This window comes from Lytechinus pictus, chromosome 2 (genome assembly GCF_037042905.1).
Source record: "Lytechinus pictus isolate F3 Inbred chromosome 2, Lp3.0, whole genome shotgun sequence".
Lineage (NCBI taxonomy): Eukaryota > Metazoa > Echinodermata > Echinoidea > Temnopleuroida > Toxopneustidae > Lytechinus > Lytechinus pictus.
This window is the reverse complement of record NC_087246.1, coordinates 55,472,584-55,490,425: the sequence shown is the minus strand read 5'-3', so window position 1 is coordinate 55,490,425 and position 17,842 is coordinate 55,472,584. Positions and strand designations below refer to the sequence as shown.

At 33.4% G+C, this 17,842-nt stretch overlaps 1 protein-coding gene across 6 annotated transcripts in view; it reads left to right on the top strand.

The window, feature by feature from the left end:
* LOC129253937 (probable Na(+)/H(+) antiporter nhx-9) overlaps positions 1-17,842 on the top strand; it is a 54,542-nt gene that overhangs the window by 31,076 nt on the left and 5,624 nt on the right. For 3 of the 6 annotated variants that reach the window (XR_010292663.1, XM_064095203.1, XM_054892377.2), the window contains exons 5-12: positions 5,247-5,467; positions 6,221-6,423; positions 10,390-10,479; positions 11,636-11,706; positions 12,631-12,819; positions 14,161-14,323; positions 14,756-14,981; positions 16,583-16,705. Coding sequence is in view for 4 of the 6 variants with exons in the window: in XM_064095203.1 (XP_063951273.1) it covers positions 5,247-5,467; positions 6,221-6,423; positions 10,390-10,479; positions 11,636-11,706; positions 12,631-12,819; positions 14,161-14,323; positions 14,756-14,981; positions 16,583-16,705 (1,286 nt within the window). In the remaining 2 variants the exon portion in view is untranslated. The remainder of the gene's footprint in view (positions 1-5,246; positions 5,468-6,220; positions 6,424-10,389; positions 10,480-11,635; positions 11,707-12,630; positions 12,820-14,160; positions 14,324-14,755; positions 14,982-16,582; positions 16,706-17,842) is intronic. The other 3 variants (XR_010292664.1, XM_064095204.1, XM_054892378.2) reach the window with 1 other exon arrangement.

Genomic DNA, 17,842 nt, shown 5'->3' with positions numbered 1-17,842 from the left:
ACATGTAACATGTATTTGAGATATGATGTGATTGAAACAGCTAATCTTAGTTAAATTACTGATTTTATTATTTTGTGTGTGTGCAGTGAAGGCTTCGACTATTTATATTTCTCATAAATCTTCTTTAATGCAATCTTATGTTTGCACTTTTGTAATAATTACAGTTACTTATTGGATGCAATATCGTTTCCTTCCTTGACTTTATATATATCTGAAGTGTTTGTAGATAACACCACTGATTTGTTTAATATTTGTTATTTATCAGTTGAGGGTTTCCCCCCATTATTTTCCTGAGCTGAGAACATGGATCTAGTTCATGAAACTTGGACATAAAAGCAATCAAGTATCACTGATTGTCTTGCATGAATTTCAGCTCACATGATTGAGGGTGAGGTCAGAGGTGATTCAAAGTCAATTAACTCTGATCATATTGGGGTGTTTTTTGAAATGCCATCATGTCATAGCTTTGAGCAAGGCCTGGGACTAAAACCCGGGTTCCTGGGTCCTGCTTGTAAGCCTCAGGGACCTGGGTAGATACCCAAAATTGCTTACCAGTGTATGTATTTCATTAGTATTGCATAGTGTAAGACACGTTATTACTCCTTCCGTCTGGACATGGACGTTACTCTTAGTGACATCGAAATTAGGCAATTGCATATTTCCAAAATGTGACTTGAATATCCCTTTATATGACAAATATCCCCGATATTTGATCAAATACCAGTACATAAAAGACAGAAACATAGAATTTTGTGCAGCAATCCTTCGCAATGGCGAAGACAATGAGCGTGCCTGCGATTGAGACGTTACGTTGCCAATGAAGGAACAATTTATCAAATAAAAGGAAAAGGAAATTTTCTCGGCTTAACAAATATTTGACTGTATTTCGGCTTGTTTAAACTATTAAAATTTTTCCACGACAAGTTTCTTAACTTTACATTATTTAGATCTAAATGATCTTTTCAATGAACAAAAGTGTTTTGTTTTTAATAGTGTTAGATTAGCATTATCTTCTTGGTATTTCTAGCCAATTATGGGGTTGTTCCACCAGTCATATTTCATGCGACATGATTTTTGGGTACCTGCCCGAAAATTACAGCGGGTACCCGAAGACAAAAATACCTGAAAGTCCCAGGCCTACTTTGAACATTTATGGATTATCCTTTATACATGTTGTCAGTCATACTATTCCAGGATTTAAGCAGATCTCATTTTATCTTTTTTTTCACAATTCCTCCCTTGTACACATATGTACTTTTCTAGGCATGTACACTGTACTTTAGATTATTTTTAAGGCTCAAACACAGGGCATTAATTGGAAAAGGTGTGTTATATAAGGTATGCATATGCTTACTGTAAATGCATATTCACAGGAGTACTGTTAAAGGTAAAAGTCATTAGTTGCAGCAAACAATTATTTCATGAGAAAGTCTTTAAATCAAAGTTAATTGTCAAAATATTATTTGGTACATTAATGTAAACTTATCTTTGTAAAATCATGAAATCTTAGCTCAAATTCGATAATTCTGATGATCACTAACAAAGAAAAGCATATGCGGGACAGTGTTTTAATATTGCTTTGAAAAATACCTTACATTTGATAGAATTCCGTGCTTATTTTGCTCATTTCTCAGCAATTTTCTTCTAGAGCTATTTGGCACATATTTTATTTTTATATACAAACACTTTGGTGGAAATTTCATTAAATTCTGTTCGAACTCATTTTGAGATTGTTACCACAACTGGTATTTATCTTTAAAAATCAATGCTCCTTGAATGGGAGAATGCTATGTTGACCTGGGGAGGAGAGGTCAAGTTGCGATCTTGATCAACCAGAAACTAAAAACATTAACCTAATAGGTCCTCCCCAATTCTTGTTTCTTTTTATGCAAACTCAACATTTTTTTTCTTATGGCTTATTCAACAATAAACAGTACTTAGCATATTACAGTACATAGAGCATGGATCATATATTAAGATAGGCCAACATGTGTGCACCATAAACATGTGCGCCACATTTTCACGTATAGCACCCAAAACACCCCACCCCTACCCCCACTTAAAATTTTTGGCAACCAATCGTATTATGTAAATTTTTGTATTGTAAATGGCACTTTACACTTTTGGATATATATTGGATACAGATGAGGAAATTACGTCTATGGTTACTAATAACCCATATTTCCTATTTTCTAACTCAAGGTTTATACTGGCATTTGTAATAATTATATGAAATTTAATCCTGCCATTATTTTAATTAGATCTTGATGTGTATTATGTGCTCCACTAGCTTTTTAAACACTCTCAACCTACATTTGTCATATGTAGGGGCTTCCAAACTATTTTAAAGAATAATGGTCTGTACAATAAGTATCATGTGGTGCTATGTCAGTACCTATGACACATATCCTATGGCCAGAAGGAAGTTGCTTTGTAAGCAGTACTATTCAAAATTAATTGATCTCTGCATATATAGCAAACTAAATTATCTATACTATTCCAATTCGTTGATGTGCATGGTCAGTTTCCACAAATGCCCAGTACTGTATTGTACTGAAGTTGCGGCCCCCAAAATGTCTGTTCTTATAGTGTTATTTTAGATTGTTGGGTATTTCAAATTTGTCATGGTTGATTGGATAGACCTAATCTAGGTGCTGCTTTCATTGTTGTGGAATGATGAATTGAAAAGAATGATATAATAGTCAGTCTTCACTGTATGCATTTGCATTCATTATCTGAAAGGTCATATGTCTATAATCTGGGCCCCGTCTTACAAAGAGTTACGATTGATCCGATCATCGTAACTATTGATGGCCAGCAACGTCTACATCTTTTATGCATGTTTGTTCAAAATATTTTCTAGCTATCATGCATTCATTGTTTTCTTGAAAATTCACTGCGCTTCTCTTTGCATACAAATTGTGCAAATTTTTTGTAGAAAAAAAAATGACATCGATGGATTTCCATAGAGTTACGATTCATCGGATCAATCGTAACTCTTTGTAAGACGGGGCCCTGGTCTACGGTCAGAAGTAGGTGGACTGTATGTGAAATTACAGTGTTCTGTTTAGAGTGTTTATCTCCCCTACACCTACCTACTTTAATATGTAGATTTATACACATTTTTGTTTGATGTACATTATCTTTTATTAAAATATGGATACATGTATACTTACCTATATGCTCAATCTAAGGTCTATCACTTGACCTACATACGTGTACATGTACCTAAAATGGTATTGGAAGTTTGGAACTCTGGTTGGATGGATTTCGCCTTAGGCACATTTGTCTCCGTGTTGTCTATCATGAAGAACTTTCTGTTATTTCAAAATCTTTTTAATATGGTGCCAATTTCATATTGTTTATTAATCGATATTCATAATCATAATACTTCATCTTAGATTTAAGCGTCAAAAAATATAATTTGCTGTTTTTTGTGAATATAAATGGACCATTCCATGGACATAGAATATCTCTCTTAAAGGGACTTTCCCATTTTTGTTTGCATTAGGATTATAACTTGATATATTTCATATATGACTTGATTTAATTGCTTTCCTTGCATAGAAATCTTGGTAGAAAAACACATATGATTTTATATATATATAGTATCAGTTCTCCAGCGATAAGTGGCAAATATATAAAAATGCCTGGTCAAAATGAAACTCACATATTCACTCACAAACAGGATATATGGACTTGTTCAATTGTAGATAGTGTGATAACCCATTCTTGACTCAACAAGGAAGTTAAAACATGAAAAAAAAACTTATTAAAGTATAATTTGACTGTAATTTTTATGTATAAAGCTTTTTTTGATTGCTTTATTAATTTGTACTTACTCTTTGTCTTTCCATTGATATTTGATACTTTGCAGAATGGCAATGACTTTTTGATAAGATGTTTTTTTTTACATGAAAATTCAAGAATGGGAGAGTCAACACTTGATCATCAACTTCTAATAACTTTAAATCCCCCCCATGTCAAGTTAGTTTGATAAAAGCAGGAAAGTGGGAAAATTTTATATTTTGCAAAAATTCAACAATGTGCTACAATATGTCAAAAGTCTTGATTTTTGTTAGTGATGTCACATGCAAGCAACTCGCTCATGTGATATCAATTCCATAGAATACATTTTCTCAGAACAATGTAATAGATTTTACCTGTACATTCAGTTTTGTCTCATTTCATACACACTTTATGAGAAAGCTGCTTTCAGACATGGAACATACAAAATGAATGAATGAATGAACTTGAAGGGAAAGTTCACCCTGACGAAAAGTTTGTTGCAAAAATACCAGGAAAATACTAAAAAATATTGGTGAAGGTTTGAGGAAAATCCATTAAAGATTGAGAGTTATTAGAATTTATTTATTTTTTTTTTATTTGTGACATCATGTAGGAGCAGTTACCCCATTTGTTATGTAATATAAAATGAATTTCATTTTGTTAATGGTTCATAATGACTTATTTTCTCTTTCTCTCTTTGAGGTGTGGGTGTGAAATAATTTTTCTGTTGATATACTGAAGGTACAATAAAAAGCATTTTCAATTTTTACAGAAAATGACATTTCATTGATTTTTTTTTCAATTCATGATACATGGGGGTGGTGCAAGCATATATGATGTCAGAAATAAAAAAAATCATAATAACTGTAATACTCTTTGATGGATTTTCCTCAAACCTTCACCAATATATTTATTATTTTGTCTGCTTTTTTTTAGTACAATAAACTTTTTGTCAGGCTGAACTTCACCTATAAGGAAATATATTGCATTGCTTATTTGGGCAGCAGCTGCTCATACAACAAGAACAACATTTTCGAAAATTAATAACTGTTATTAAATATATCTTTTTATAGAGGGTTTGCCATACTTTCAATAATATTTTTTGTTGTTTATCGTCTTTTATTCAAACCAAATTGATGGCAGAGTGAACTCCCCCTTTTAATCAATCCCAGGCCAGCATGCAAATTTGCTATCAGAACCGCACCTTAACAGATAATATGAGTCTGCCAAATGTGACATAAATCTTTCTTTCAATAAATATTTGATTTATCAGTGGTTTTGGTATCTTAGCTGCTAAAAGCTGTCTGGGATTTTTTTTGGTTTTTCTTTTATTTGCAATTTGGGCACAAATCACCTCTACATGTAGCTCTTGTGTATCTTTTTTTCATTGAAACCAACATGTCATCATGGTTGTCTTGGGTTTAAATCCAATCTTCTTTTCTCTTCCATTACTTCAGGATTGTCTCGTGTTCGATGTTCATGAAACCGTACGTGGAGCAAAACATCTCTGCCAAGTCGCACACCACCATCAAATACTTCCTGAAGATGTTGAGTAGCGTCAGCGAGACCATCATCTTCATCTTCTTGGGGACTACATCACTTAATAAGGAGGCACACCAGTGGGACACTGCCTTTGTTCTCTTCACTCTTCTGTTCTGCTCTGTGTATAGGGCAGTAGGTCAGTAGAAATTCTTCACCTGTTAATTGTTACCAAGTGGTCCTCCAAACAAAGTCTGTGCAGGACGAAGGGCCAGTCCACCCCAATAAAAAAGACAAATCAAACAAGCGTAAGACTGCAAATTTCATCGAAATCGGATGTGAAATAAGAAACTTATGATTTTTTTTAAAGGACAAGTCCACCCCAACAATAAGTTGATTTGAATAAAAAGAGAAAAATCCAACAAGCATAACGCTGAAAATTAATCAAAATTTGATGTAAATTAAGAAAGTTGTGAAATTTAAAGTTTCATTTAATTTCACAAAACATTTATATGCACATCCCGGTCGGTATGCAAATGAGGGAACTGATGACACCACTCACTCACCATTTCTTTGCATTTTATTATATGAAATATGAAATGTTCTAGTTTTCTCCCCATTGTCTTGTGAAACAAAGTTTTATTTCTCCCTAGTATTAATCGTAGTAGTAATAGTACTCTTTGTATTATTATTATTATTATTAGTAGTAGTAGTAGTAGTAGAAGTAATAGTAAGTAGTAGTGGTGGTGGTGGTGGTGGTAGAAGTAGTAGTAGAAGTAGTAGTAGTAGTAGTAGTAGTAGTAGTAGTAGTAGTAGTAGTAGTAGTAGTAGTAGTAGTAGTAGTAGTAGTAGTAGTAGTAGTAGAATACATTTTTAAATTTTTGGTGGGTTTTTCTGTTAATTACTATGTAAAGCATATTTTTCACATCCATACATGTTTGATTTCCTCTAGGTGTGGTCATACAGGTTACGGTCTTGAATCGCTTCCGACTTTTCAAAATCAACAGACGTTCACAGTTCATTATGATGTATGGAGGCATCCGTGGTGCCATTGCTTTCTCGTTGGTGGCGCTCTTGTGCTCAAAAGTCATTGGAGCGAAGCCTATTTTCTTCACTACAACGGTAGTTATCATCATGTTCACTGTCTTCATACAGGTAATTATAGGGAAAGAATTCTTCTCCCTCAAAAAAAAAAAAAATATATATATATATATATATATATATGGAAAAAACAAGTAGCTAGATCCGCAAATTAGAAGCTATTTATACAAGTGTGTGTTTATATTTCAAGGTTTATAGAGGAACAGAAGTTAGGAAATTGAAAAAGTGATGTGAGAAATATATTGAATTATGCTATGATTACATTCAGTGCAGTCTTATGAGGTGTTGCAAGAAAATTGCAATCAATTGCGAGTCAAGTTTGGGTCTCAAATCAATCATAAGTCTAGCAATTAATTGCAAATTTGTGCTTGATTGCTGGTATTCTTCTTGTAGTAAGCACTTCAAATAATTTCCTGTTAGTTATTTCAATCATGTATTTGCATCCGTAATTTGTAATTGATTGCAAATATTATCTTGCGAACGCCCCCTTAGTTTCCTGCAGTTATTACACACTGGGGTGTGTTTTCGTATCATTCGTGAGTCTATTTTGGAATTGGCATTTATCATGGATTCATATGTGTGGCTTTTTTGTGAGCCAGAGAGTGATTCCAAAATATTTAATCCCTACTGAGATTCATCTTTACTCAGTATTCAGAGACTTTTTTTTTTCGAGAGTGTCAAGGAAATCCAAAATATGTACTTCAGAAGCAAAAGATTTGGAAAAGGTCTGTGAATTTGCATAGCTATTTTGTTTTAAATTCAAGGGGAATCTTTCATGCAAGAATCATTTTAAGTTAATGGTCAACTTAACAAAAACTTGTAAGAATTTTGATTTACTGATACTAATCACGATAGACAGTGCGTATCAAAAGTTTACACTTAGAAAAAATCCTGTAAAATTATATATTTGTAATATCCTGAAGATTTTTTCACATTTTAACATTGGTAAGATCCATTTAAGCAAATGACGATATAACTGTCGAAAAAATATTTCCGCTTGAGTGAGCACTACTTGTGAAACGTTATGTGAATAAAAGTAGAGCTTAATGATGTAGAACATGTGGAATTTAGCTAGTAAAGTTGATTTTAAGATATCTTTTACCTTTTCTTAACTTGTTTCCTTGCCCAAAACACTTCAAAGAGTGCGTTGTGCCCCACCCCACTCCCCCACACACCGAGGCCATCGTGACAATATTTGCTTTACACTGAGCTGTGATTTACATGAAATGGCTTAGGCTTGATTTTCATTTTGTAAATCTTGGTCAAGCTTGGGAAAAGTGTGGAGAAACAAGTATTAAATGAAAAATGAAATGTAAACCCACTTTAAATGATAAGAGGTTAGTAAAAAAATGTTGGAGATGTCTGATATAAACTTTTGTTCAGATTCAGTTATGTCCTCAGATCCAGCTGGCACAAAAAGGGTAAAGGGTGTGCTTACTAAGTGTTAAAATATTTGGGTGGCAAAATTGTTACAAAATGCTTGAATGTATCTGTTTTATTTCAAGTGACTAAAAGTGCAAGGGAAATGTATGAGAAATGTTTCGCAGGGTAAGTTTGATTTCGCCCTTTCCCCTTGACACAGCGTGCAAACGAGCATTTCTGGGCAAACAGATTTCTGCGAGCTTTACAAATATGGACAGTGCTCACTCAAGTGTAACATTCTGTCTAAACTTTTACTTTCATTGGATAGATGAGACCCAAACCCAAGATTATGTGTGAAAAAATTACCCACATGTATATTTTTTAATTCCCAGGGCTTTTTCAAAGTGTAAACTTTTTTTTGATACGCACTGTATATCCCTCTACAGACTTATGATTTAAAGCCTTTTTGAAGTAGTCTTTAGAGACTAATCACTCCCCCATCAATAGTTTCTATTGTATTGATGTGTAATTGATATTCTTCTAGTTTCTATTGCACTAAGAGATGATTGTTTTCCTTTTTGATAGTAAAGAATGGGTTGTGATACATGACAAGGCCGTTCTGTTCTTTTTATGGTATTCAGTGGGAAGATAGATGCATGACTTGAAATCAAAAGTGATAATTATTTTCCTAATTACCTCTCAAGTGTCGGATGAATTGAAAACAAAGACACATTTGAAATTAAGAAAACTTTTAAGACTTAGACCCGTATTCTGAAGTCAGGTTTAACTAAGACCATGGTCTAACTCTGTGCTTAAATTATGGGAAGCCAAAAGTGTCAAAATTTTTATTAAGTTGTATGTTTCTTATGTTTACTGTGCTCTTTCCTGATTCATCGATGGTGAAGACAATCATCTATTTATACTTCCTACACCATTATGAATGATTTGAGAGCCAAATGAGGTGAAATATTATATCTCTACTGTTATTGATTTATGTAACAATTGGCTATCCATACTTAAACCACAACTTTAAACCAGAGTTTAAGTTAAACCTGACTTCAGAATACGGGCCTTAGTATTTATTGATCATCCTGATTTCAAGAAACTGCCATCAAGCCGCAGATAATATGGAACATATTCTTTCCGACATGTACCGGTTGACCTTATTCTATATGTCATATACATAACTATTTAAATTAAAAGAAAAAGATAAATAATAGAAATTTGATTTCTTTTCATTTTATTGATTTCTTCAACTTTGTCATATACAAATTAACAAAGAAAATACAAGAAAAAGTTCCTAACAAAATTTCTAGCAATCAGTTAAAAAAAAAAAGTTGTATTTTCTATACGATTTAAGAAGGTTGCAGAGGTTGCCACTATAAGCTTAGCTTGACTCGCCTTTCAAACAGAGGGTTGTGGGGTTCGTGTCCTAGCCATAGCATGTTTTCCTTCAGCAAGAAATTTATCAACACTGTGCTGCACTCGACCCAGGTGAGGTGAATGGGTACCCGGCAGGATTAATTCCTTGAATGCATGAGCGCTGAAAGGCAGCTCGAGCTAAAGTCGGGGGTAATGATAATAATAATAATAACAATGCGCCTTGAAATAGATTGTGTCTTGATAGAACAAATGCCTATTATCATTATCATCATAGTGTGTCCTAGGATTATTCAAGTGAATGTTTTGACAAGTTCATGTTGGAAATGAATGCATATTAATATAACATGAAAAAAAAAAAGGTAACTGACACAGGGGTAAGTATTTTACAATGATATTTATACATGAAAATAGCTACTTGTATAGTATTTGTATCATGTATCTTATATGGTTTAGACAATAAAGAAAAGAGTGTCAGTGAGAGACAGGTTTGCTGGTTTTGTGCAGATTGTTACAGCTTTCTCAAGTTTGGTTTTACCAGTTTTCTCAGATTAGTTTGCAGTAATTGATATATGAGGGGAACCAATGCATTGTATATCATAAGAAGTGAATGCTATGGCAAAAAATGTTTTAATTTGTACAATATTTATTCAGATTCCTTCAGCTTGAGGATATATTGGTTACCTGATAAATGTTGGTCTATCATTGTACCAAGGAATTTTACATATTGTTTGTTTATCTCTAGTTACATTATCAATTGATACGTTTTGTGAAAATCTGTCATTCCGATGAGTAGTTTTAAAATGAATAAAATGAGTTTGCAGAATTTAGTGATTTATGAATTTGTTGCATTTGCCTCTCGAGGACACAGAATGAAGAAAGCAAAACTCTTTTTCCTCACTGCTTGAGAGTACAGTAAATCTCATGAAGAATCTTTTATCCCTCTTCATAACAAATTATATCGACCTTGTGATTAATTTGTTTATTAATTTAATTAATAATTGTCCAATCATAGTATCAGTTTTCAAAGGTGATTAATTTCCTTTCTTCTTATTTCTTGTCTAAATCAGGGTATTACGACCAAACCACTTGTAAACTTTCTTCATATCCAAAAAGCGGAGAAGCGCAAACCAACTATGAATGAAGAAATTTCTTCATAACAAATCATATCCACCTTGTGATTAATTTCTTTATTAATTTAATTAATAATGGTCCAATCATAGTATCAGTTTTCAAAGGTGATTAATTTCCTTTCTTCTTATTTCTTGTCTAAATCAGGGTATTACGATCAAACCACTTGTAAACTTTCTTCATATCCAAAAAGCAGAGAAGCGCAAACCAACTATGAATGAAGAAATTTACGAGAGGGTGAGTACTGCATAAAGAGAAAATTCACATTTTTTGTGCTCAGGATAATATCTTGCAAAATTTTATTTAATTTCTGTATTTCATGCAATATTAACACTGATAGTGCACTATTAATGATAAAAATATAGATATTACTGTTTCAATATTATTTTGCTAGAAGAATGCTTGAGAACCAAAATAGCAATTATATTGTGGGTGAAGATTTTATGAAAAAGGACATAACACATGTTATGTAAATGTTTTATTTCTGTTTTTGTTTATTATTAGGGTTATGAAGCAAAAGAATGTAAGTTACTTTTGGCCATTATGAGATTATGGGGCATAAATAATCAGTAAGATCTTTAGATTCTGAAAGCAGTCAAGCCACATTTCATAATTCCTATAATAAAGCAGATTAACACTTTATCACATTTCTGATTTTTTTTTTATCATAGAAATTTTCTCAAAATCACTGTATTGTGACTGAAGTTTACTTTTTGTAATTTCTCTATTTAAGTCAGTAAAATGGCTTAAGTGTGTTCCTTATTTGGTAGTGCCTCATTGGATATGCTATAGTTTATCGTTCTCAGTTGGTCATTTGAATGTGAAATGCAAAAAACTGAAATAAATAAAAAGATTTCCTCCTTCTTATAAAGGTGTCTTATACTGGATTATAATACTCCCCTGTACTTTGAACTACACTGGGGCTACAGTGTTCAGTAAGCAATGGGTTTAATAGTAGATATTAGACACACATAGACAAAACATGCAATATTTAACCCAAAATGCTCATTACCCATCAGTAAAATGTAATTTGTGTCAAATGGCCAGGAGGCATACATTTCTCTGTGAAAACTCACACAGCTTAAACACCTGAATTAGCAACCGGCGAAAATGTATATATGGATTATAGAGATCACTTTGCACTGAAGGTTTTGGGTCAGGAGGCTTTGCTTCCACCAAAACTTGGGTTATGTTTCATAAAACTTGTTATAATAACAAATGTGCAATAACGGTTTATTAAAAAGCTACAGAAATCCTTCACTTTCGATTGGCTGATAGTAAACTTGTTATAGAAATTGTGCATTTGTTATAATAATGAATCTTTGTAAAAGAGAACCATATACTAGCCCGTGAAGTTGATGAACTTTGTGATGATTGATTCTCATTTCCCCAGTTTAATAGTCATCTAATGGCAGGCGTTGAGGATATAGTTGGTCACCATGGTCATCATTCACTCAAAGAAAGGTAAATTTGGCTTTTCTTTTGCATCATAAGGATGGTAAAATAATGATTATGATAATTACTATGGTAATTACTCACATGTGTAATGCACCTAATTGATTCAAATGTACATGTATGATCCCTTTTTTCATATGGACCTGGTGACAAGGTCTTTCTTTCACCAGTTTATAATAAATAAGCTTCAATACTTAAAATCAAAATTTCATATATTAGTTGTTGCCATGTTTGGCAAGCCTCCAGCAACTTTGTTTACTTTTTAGGTGTTTTAAGAAGGCAATGGTAAGAAGAGAGAGAAACAACAAGAAAAGTAATTAGTATTCAAAAGTAAGGAGGACTTAAAGGACTATGAATATTCATGTGCATGAATGACAAAGAGAAATCCAACTCTTCTATGAATATCCATGAGCATTTATGATGTAGATCAATATAATTCTCCATGAATATCCATTAATGATATAGATCAATATAGCTCTTTATGAATATCCATAAGCATTAATGATGTAGATTAATATAATTCTCCATGAATATCCATTAATGATGTAGATCAATATATCTCTCTATGAATATCCATAAGCATTAATGATGTAGATTAATATAACTTTTCTATGAATATTCATAATTATTAATCATGTAGATCAATGTAACTCTTCTATGAATATCCACAAGCATTACTGATGTAGATCAATGTAAATTTTCTTTGAATATTCATGAGCATTTTGATGTAGATCAATCTAAATGTAGATCTTTCTATGAATATTTTTTAGCATATATGAAAAGTTATCAATCTAACTCTTTTCTGAATATTTTTGTTCAGGTGGGAGGATGGAGCCTTTTTATCTAGATCAATCTAAATCTAGATCTTTCTATTATTTTTGAGCATATATGAAAATTTATCAATCTAACTCTTTTCTGAATATGCCTGTTCAGGTGGGAAGATGTCAACCGTAAATTCTTTGAGAAAATACTGGTGAGAGAGCAAAAAGAGAGCAGCAACTACCAAATCCTTGACGTCTACAAGCGACTGAAAGAGAAGGAGGCTCGGGAGTTGATTGAAGAAAATAAATTTCATCTATCGCCTTCAACTGCGGAACTCCTACCTAGAAATCAAAGTGAAAGGTAATCACCACAGGAAGAGAATTTTTCTTTGCTCCCTTTGCTCTGTGACACAAAGCACAGTAATCAATCTTAGATCAGATGATTATGATTAATTGCATATTTTAATGTAAATTCAATTCAATTCAATCATGGTTTATTTTGTATAAACAATACATGTTACACAGCCAAAAGGCTGAGATTACCATGTTTTACAATAAAATGTTCACGAGTCATACATGGGTAAAAGCAACAATTACAATCTAAACAGGTACATGTAAGGATTTGTGATGTATGGTAGAGGGTCCTAAAGCTGTGCGGGTCCTAAAGCTACGCACCACTCATCGCGCATACAGTTTTTAATAGCAAATGCGCACTCTGTGTGTGAAACTGACTGCAGAGTGGCGAACGATTCCTATTCAATTTTTTCTACAGAGGCTTCAGTAAATCTCTAAATGCAGAGAAAACCAACAACTGTTTGGAATTTTTGAGTTATATTGGCTTAAATTTCATTTTATCCTCTAATAATATGAATATATTTTAGAAATTGAGGCACAGGAAATACTATTTTTTTGCATGATAAATCGAGTGTGTAGCTTTAGGACCCCTTCTACATTGGGTGGCGAAATCAAGAGGTGTTCGGAAAACACGGCGGGATTTTCGTATTAGTGAGTTTTGCGATATTTTCTTCTTGGTTAATGATCTTTATAATGTTTGCCACAAATTAGTGAAAGATATTTGTTGAAATAGTAAAATTGGGATGGTTTTTTATTGTTTGGAAACAAAGTGCGTAGCTTTAGGTCCCCCCCATCATACATAGATGATGAATAATTTTAAAGAGCAAGTGGACATAAAAATTCATTAAATATGATAAAATAGAATTTAAAAAACACTATGTAAATACAATATTTAATAGTGATGAATATTAGACAATTAAAAATTCAAATATTAATTGGATTGAAATGGAGACTAAAACAATGGTAAAACTTTGAGTTGATTTCAAGGCTATGAAAGTAAACATTTATTAAGAATTTAGTAAATCAATGAAATATGGTATTGCACTGAAAAATGCAATGACAAATGTACAATCAATCATTGAAATCAATCCTACGATTGTTCACTAAGATTTGTGTTACCGACTTCAAACATTCATTTCAGTTGTTGTAAATATTAAGAGCCAAAAATTGGGATTCATTGTTCATTTATTTTTATTTCATTTTTCACTTTGCATGATCTGTGCTATAGATGTAGAAATAAGTTATTGACTTACAATGTTAAGTAGGTCTTCCATGTTAATGAACGTTTGAGGCGCATGTATCATGAAATGCACGAACGATTAAACTTTATTTTCTTTCTCGTTACCAGTTCTCTTCTTACGCCAAATGTATCGGATCCAACAATTGGACAGCCTCTAGGACTAGAAAGTGCAGAAAACGAAGCACAGGAAGGAATACCAAGACGTAGGAAATCATCCTTTTCAAATCAACTAGATGCCTTCAAGAAGAGCGCTTACAGACCCCGTAAAGTTGTAAGTACTTTATCTGTCTTTCAATGTAGAAAATTTGACGTGAATTATTATGGTTTCCAGTCCCTCGTGGCACAACCTGGACCTGTTTTTTGGACCAGAGACCCAAAGGTCCAAGTTCACAAAGGTGGTTTTGAAAACCCACGGTTGAGTCCATGGTTTATGCAGATTTCCTGTATAAATTACGCTTAATTTAGCACGTATCGGGCGCATGTATAAAAAATTCCAACGCCGATGCGCGCTTTTGTCACAGTGCGCCAAATTGACGCCTGTTGCCGTGGTTATGCACGCTATTTTATTCATGAGTCCACTAATTTTATTCATGAGTCCACTCTTCAAAACAGTGGACTCATGAATAAAATAGCGTATCTAACCATTAGTCATCTATGTAGCTTTACACTTATAATTAATTTTTCTTGTGATTTAACCCTTCAGCACACCGTACGTCAGTCCCGTTATTTCTTGCCCGATGAGGAGGAGGTAACGGACAAAGCACACCAACCTCTTGCAGAACGTAGCCTTCAAATCCTGCATCGACACAAGACAAAGAAGATACGAATGAACAAAACTCTAAAGGGCAACGGTCGCAAGCGCTCCGGGTCCCACCTTCGCAACATGTTCAAGAGCCGCAGTGGGAACAACCTAGATAAGCAACCTAAAGGTATGTCAGACGAGCTGCCAGTGATAGGCGATGTAAATAAATTCCAGAAGTAATACGAGAGATTTTATTTTCTTGACCAATTGTTATCTGGCATCTATTTTAACATGGAAATGAATGGAGTTATCTTCTTCATTACAGAATTCACAAATGAATTGAAATCAAGAAAGCCATAGCTAGGAAAAGAGTGGGAGCTCCATGTTATGTTCTTTATTTCACAATTTTGGGGCTACAAACCCAGTTTCTCAATTGGCAATATTTTCTTTATTTTTCTTAATAACAAGAAATATATATATGTATATTCTAATTTCTTTTAAGCAAAAAGATGAAATTCATAGTTACCATACTGTGAAGAAAGCATTACCTAGGTGCTTAATATCAATCATCTCTTATGATTTTTTTAGAGGCAGAAAGGCAGTAATATAATATATCATTTTAACCTTGAGTTGCATTCTTCATTGAATAATTACTAAACCAAAACCCTAGTTTACAATTCTGAAATTCACAACATTTGGCTGCTTTATGTTACAAGCTGCATTTTCTTTTTACTAATATATTTGACTCTATGACCATGAGCATTTTAGTTCTGCTGGTTAGTTATGAAAATGCATCCTTCTCTTTTGAAAAAAACATTTAGATTTGCTGGGACTTTTGTGTTTCTCGAGTCACCTTTGCAACGAAATATTTTTGCTAACACTTCCAGCAACAAAGGTGATGGGAGATAGAGTTGCATTAATCCTGAAGAATGTTTCATCAGTATTTTTTATACTTGAAATCCTTGTCTCTTATTGGCTGGGAGCTTATCAGTCAGTGAAAATCGCTGAAGAAATTCTTCAAATAATGTTTAGAATTTGCGCCACATATGGAATAGAACTTCTGCTTTGATTTATTTTTAAAAAATTCAAAAATGATATTTTTCCTCAAAATAATCTGATAGGGCGGTTTTGTTGAATGCCGACAAATTACCGGCCATCCAAATTTTAGTGAAATATAGTACATGGATATGTGTTGCATACAGATGATTGTACATGTTCGACATTTCCGGATGCTTTATGTCGAGTGCTGATCTTCACACACCACAATGTTTTGTTTTACTTTTTTTTATTTGAAAGTCAAACCATCATGGGAGTTGTTGAAAAGTAAAGGTGAAATGCTATAAAAAAAAAAACATTGTCTTGCTGCTACATTGTTTTATCATGCATAGAACTTAGATTAATTTGCTTTGCCTTGGGTGTTTCACCAAGATTTAAATATGGCTTAGATTGAATGTTAAGTTGGGTGCAATATAAAACGCATCACTGCATTGGCAAAATCGTGTCCAGACGACGCACACAACTGCGTAATAATCAATAAGATTGCACGTTAAGTATCATATGCTCGTCTGAATTTAAGCATGACTTTATTAAAGTGACACTTAAATCTTTGTGAAACAGCCCCTGGAGTTCATTTGTTGATGAGATTTTGAAAATTGATTTTCTCTGTGAAATATCAATCTAACTTGCATGCATTTTGTTTTCTTTGCAATTGTTTCATTTTCCATCATATGTCGCATGCACCTTTATTACGTCTTATTTGGGCTGTGTTCACATGCTCAATGTGAACAGATTTATCCAGGAAAAGCTTAACAGGGCCTCCTCCCTCCATAGTCATCACCCCTCATACGCCAAGTGCGGACAGCGATCAGGGAATTACCTTCAGCACCAAATCGGCAACGACTCCGAACGGCAGTAAGTGCATACCCAGGATAGGACGTATTCCTGCTCCATCAACAGGATGTATTTTAGTGTTACTAATCTTGATTCGTACATATTCAAACACTCAGAATTTAATCAACAAAAGTATTCAGGTATCGTGGAGTTGTAGGTTCTCTTGTCTTCGTCCCCACCCCTCCCTTACTCTCTCTCTCTCTATCTTTCTCTATCTCAATTCTATTCTTCTTTCCCCAGTTTGTCTCGCCACTCTCTTTCTCCTTGCTTTTGTTGCCAAAAAAGATATTAGAGACTAATTCTAACTTCATAGATGGAGCATTCAAAGTGCAGAGAGATCTGCAACAAGACTCTCTTACCTATCAAGAGGATTATAGGTTTTACTTTTAATTTTCAACAGAGTTCCCTCCCCCCTCCTAAATCCCCCATTAACACACTGTTAAGTCAACCTCAGCTATGCCAAAATTTCCCAGGACTGGAAACAAATGACTGACTTTTGTGATTATCGACTTAAGTGACAGTTATGCACAAGTCAAATAAAATCCAGTGATGTTTACAAGTATTAATCAATGTGAATGAACGTGTATTTTAGCTAATCCATATCTTATATCACAACTTACACTGCTATTTGGTTATTGCATGGCATTTGGATGATGACTTGTATTGGTGACACTGCTTTACTAACTGCATGATGCATCTAATAATTAAAATTAACAGAAATCAGTTCTTGTGGGACAAACTAACAATTTGCAACGTAACCATTCACATATATCAAAATTATTGAATGTAATGATACATTATTGTTAGGCAGTCAGTTCATGAAAGTAGTCTGCATGGGGAATATAAATGATATCTTATTGGGAGGTATATTGGTATTGATTTTTTTATTCATCAGGGGTAGTATGCAATATCTGATAGTGGTTACTTTTTGCACATCTCATTTAGATAATGAATCATATCGAAGACTTGAGAGTGAATATATTTAAGTTCACTGAGTAGGATGTCTTTCTATCCAACACTAAAGGTGACTTAACACTAGAGCAATAGCCAAAGTCAGCTTGGATTATATGGACCAAAATTTCACTTTACTCGTGACCATATCAAATGATATTCAGAATATCTTTTAATTTAGTTGAATTGCTGAAAACCCCTAGAAAG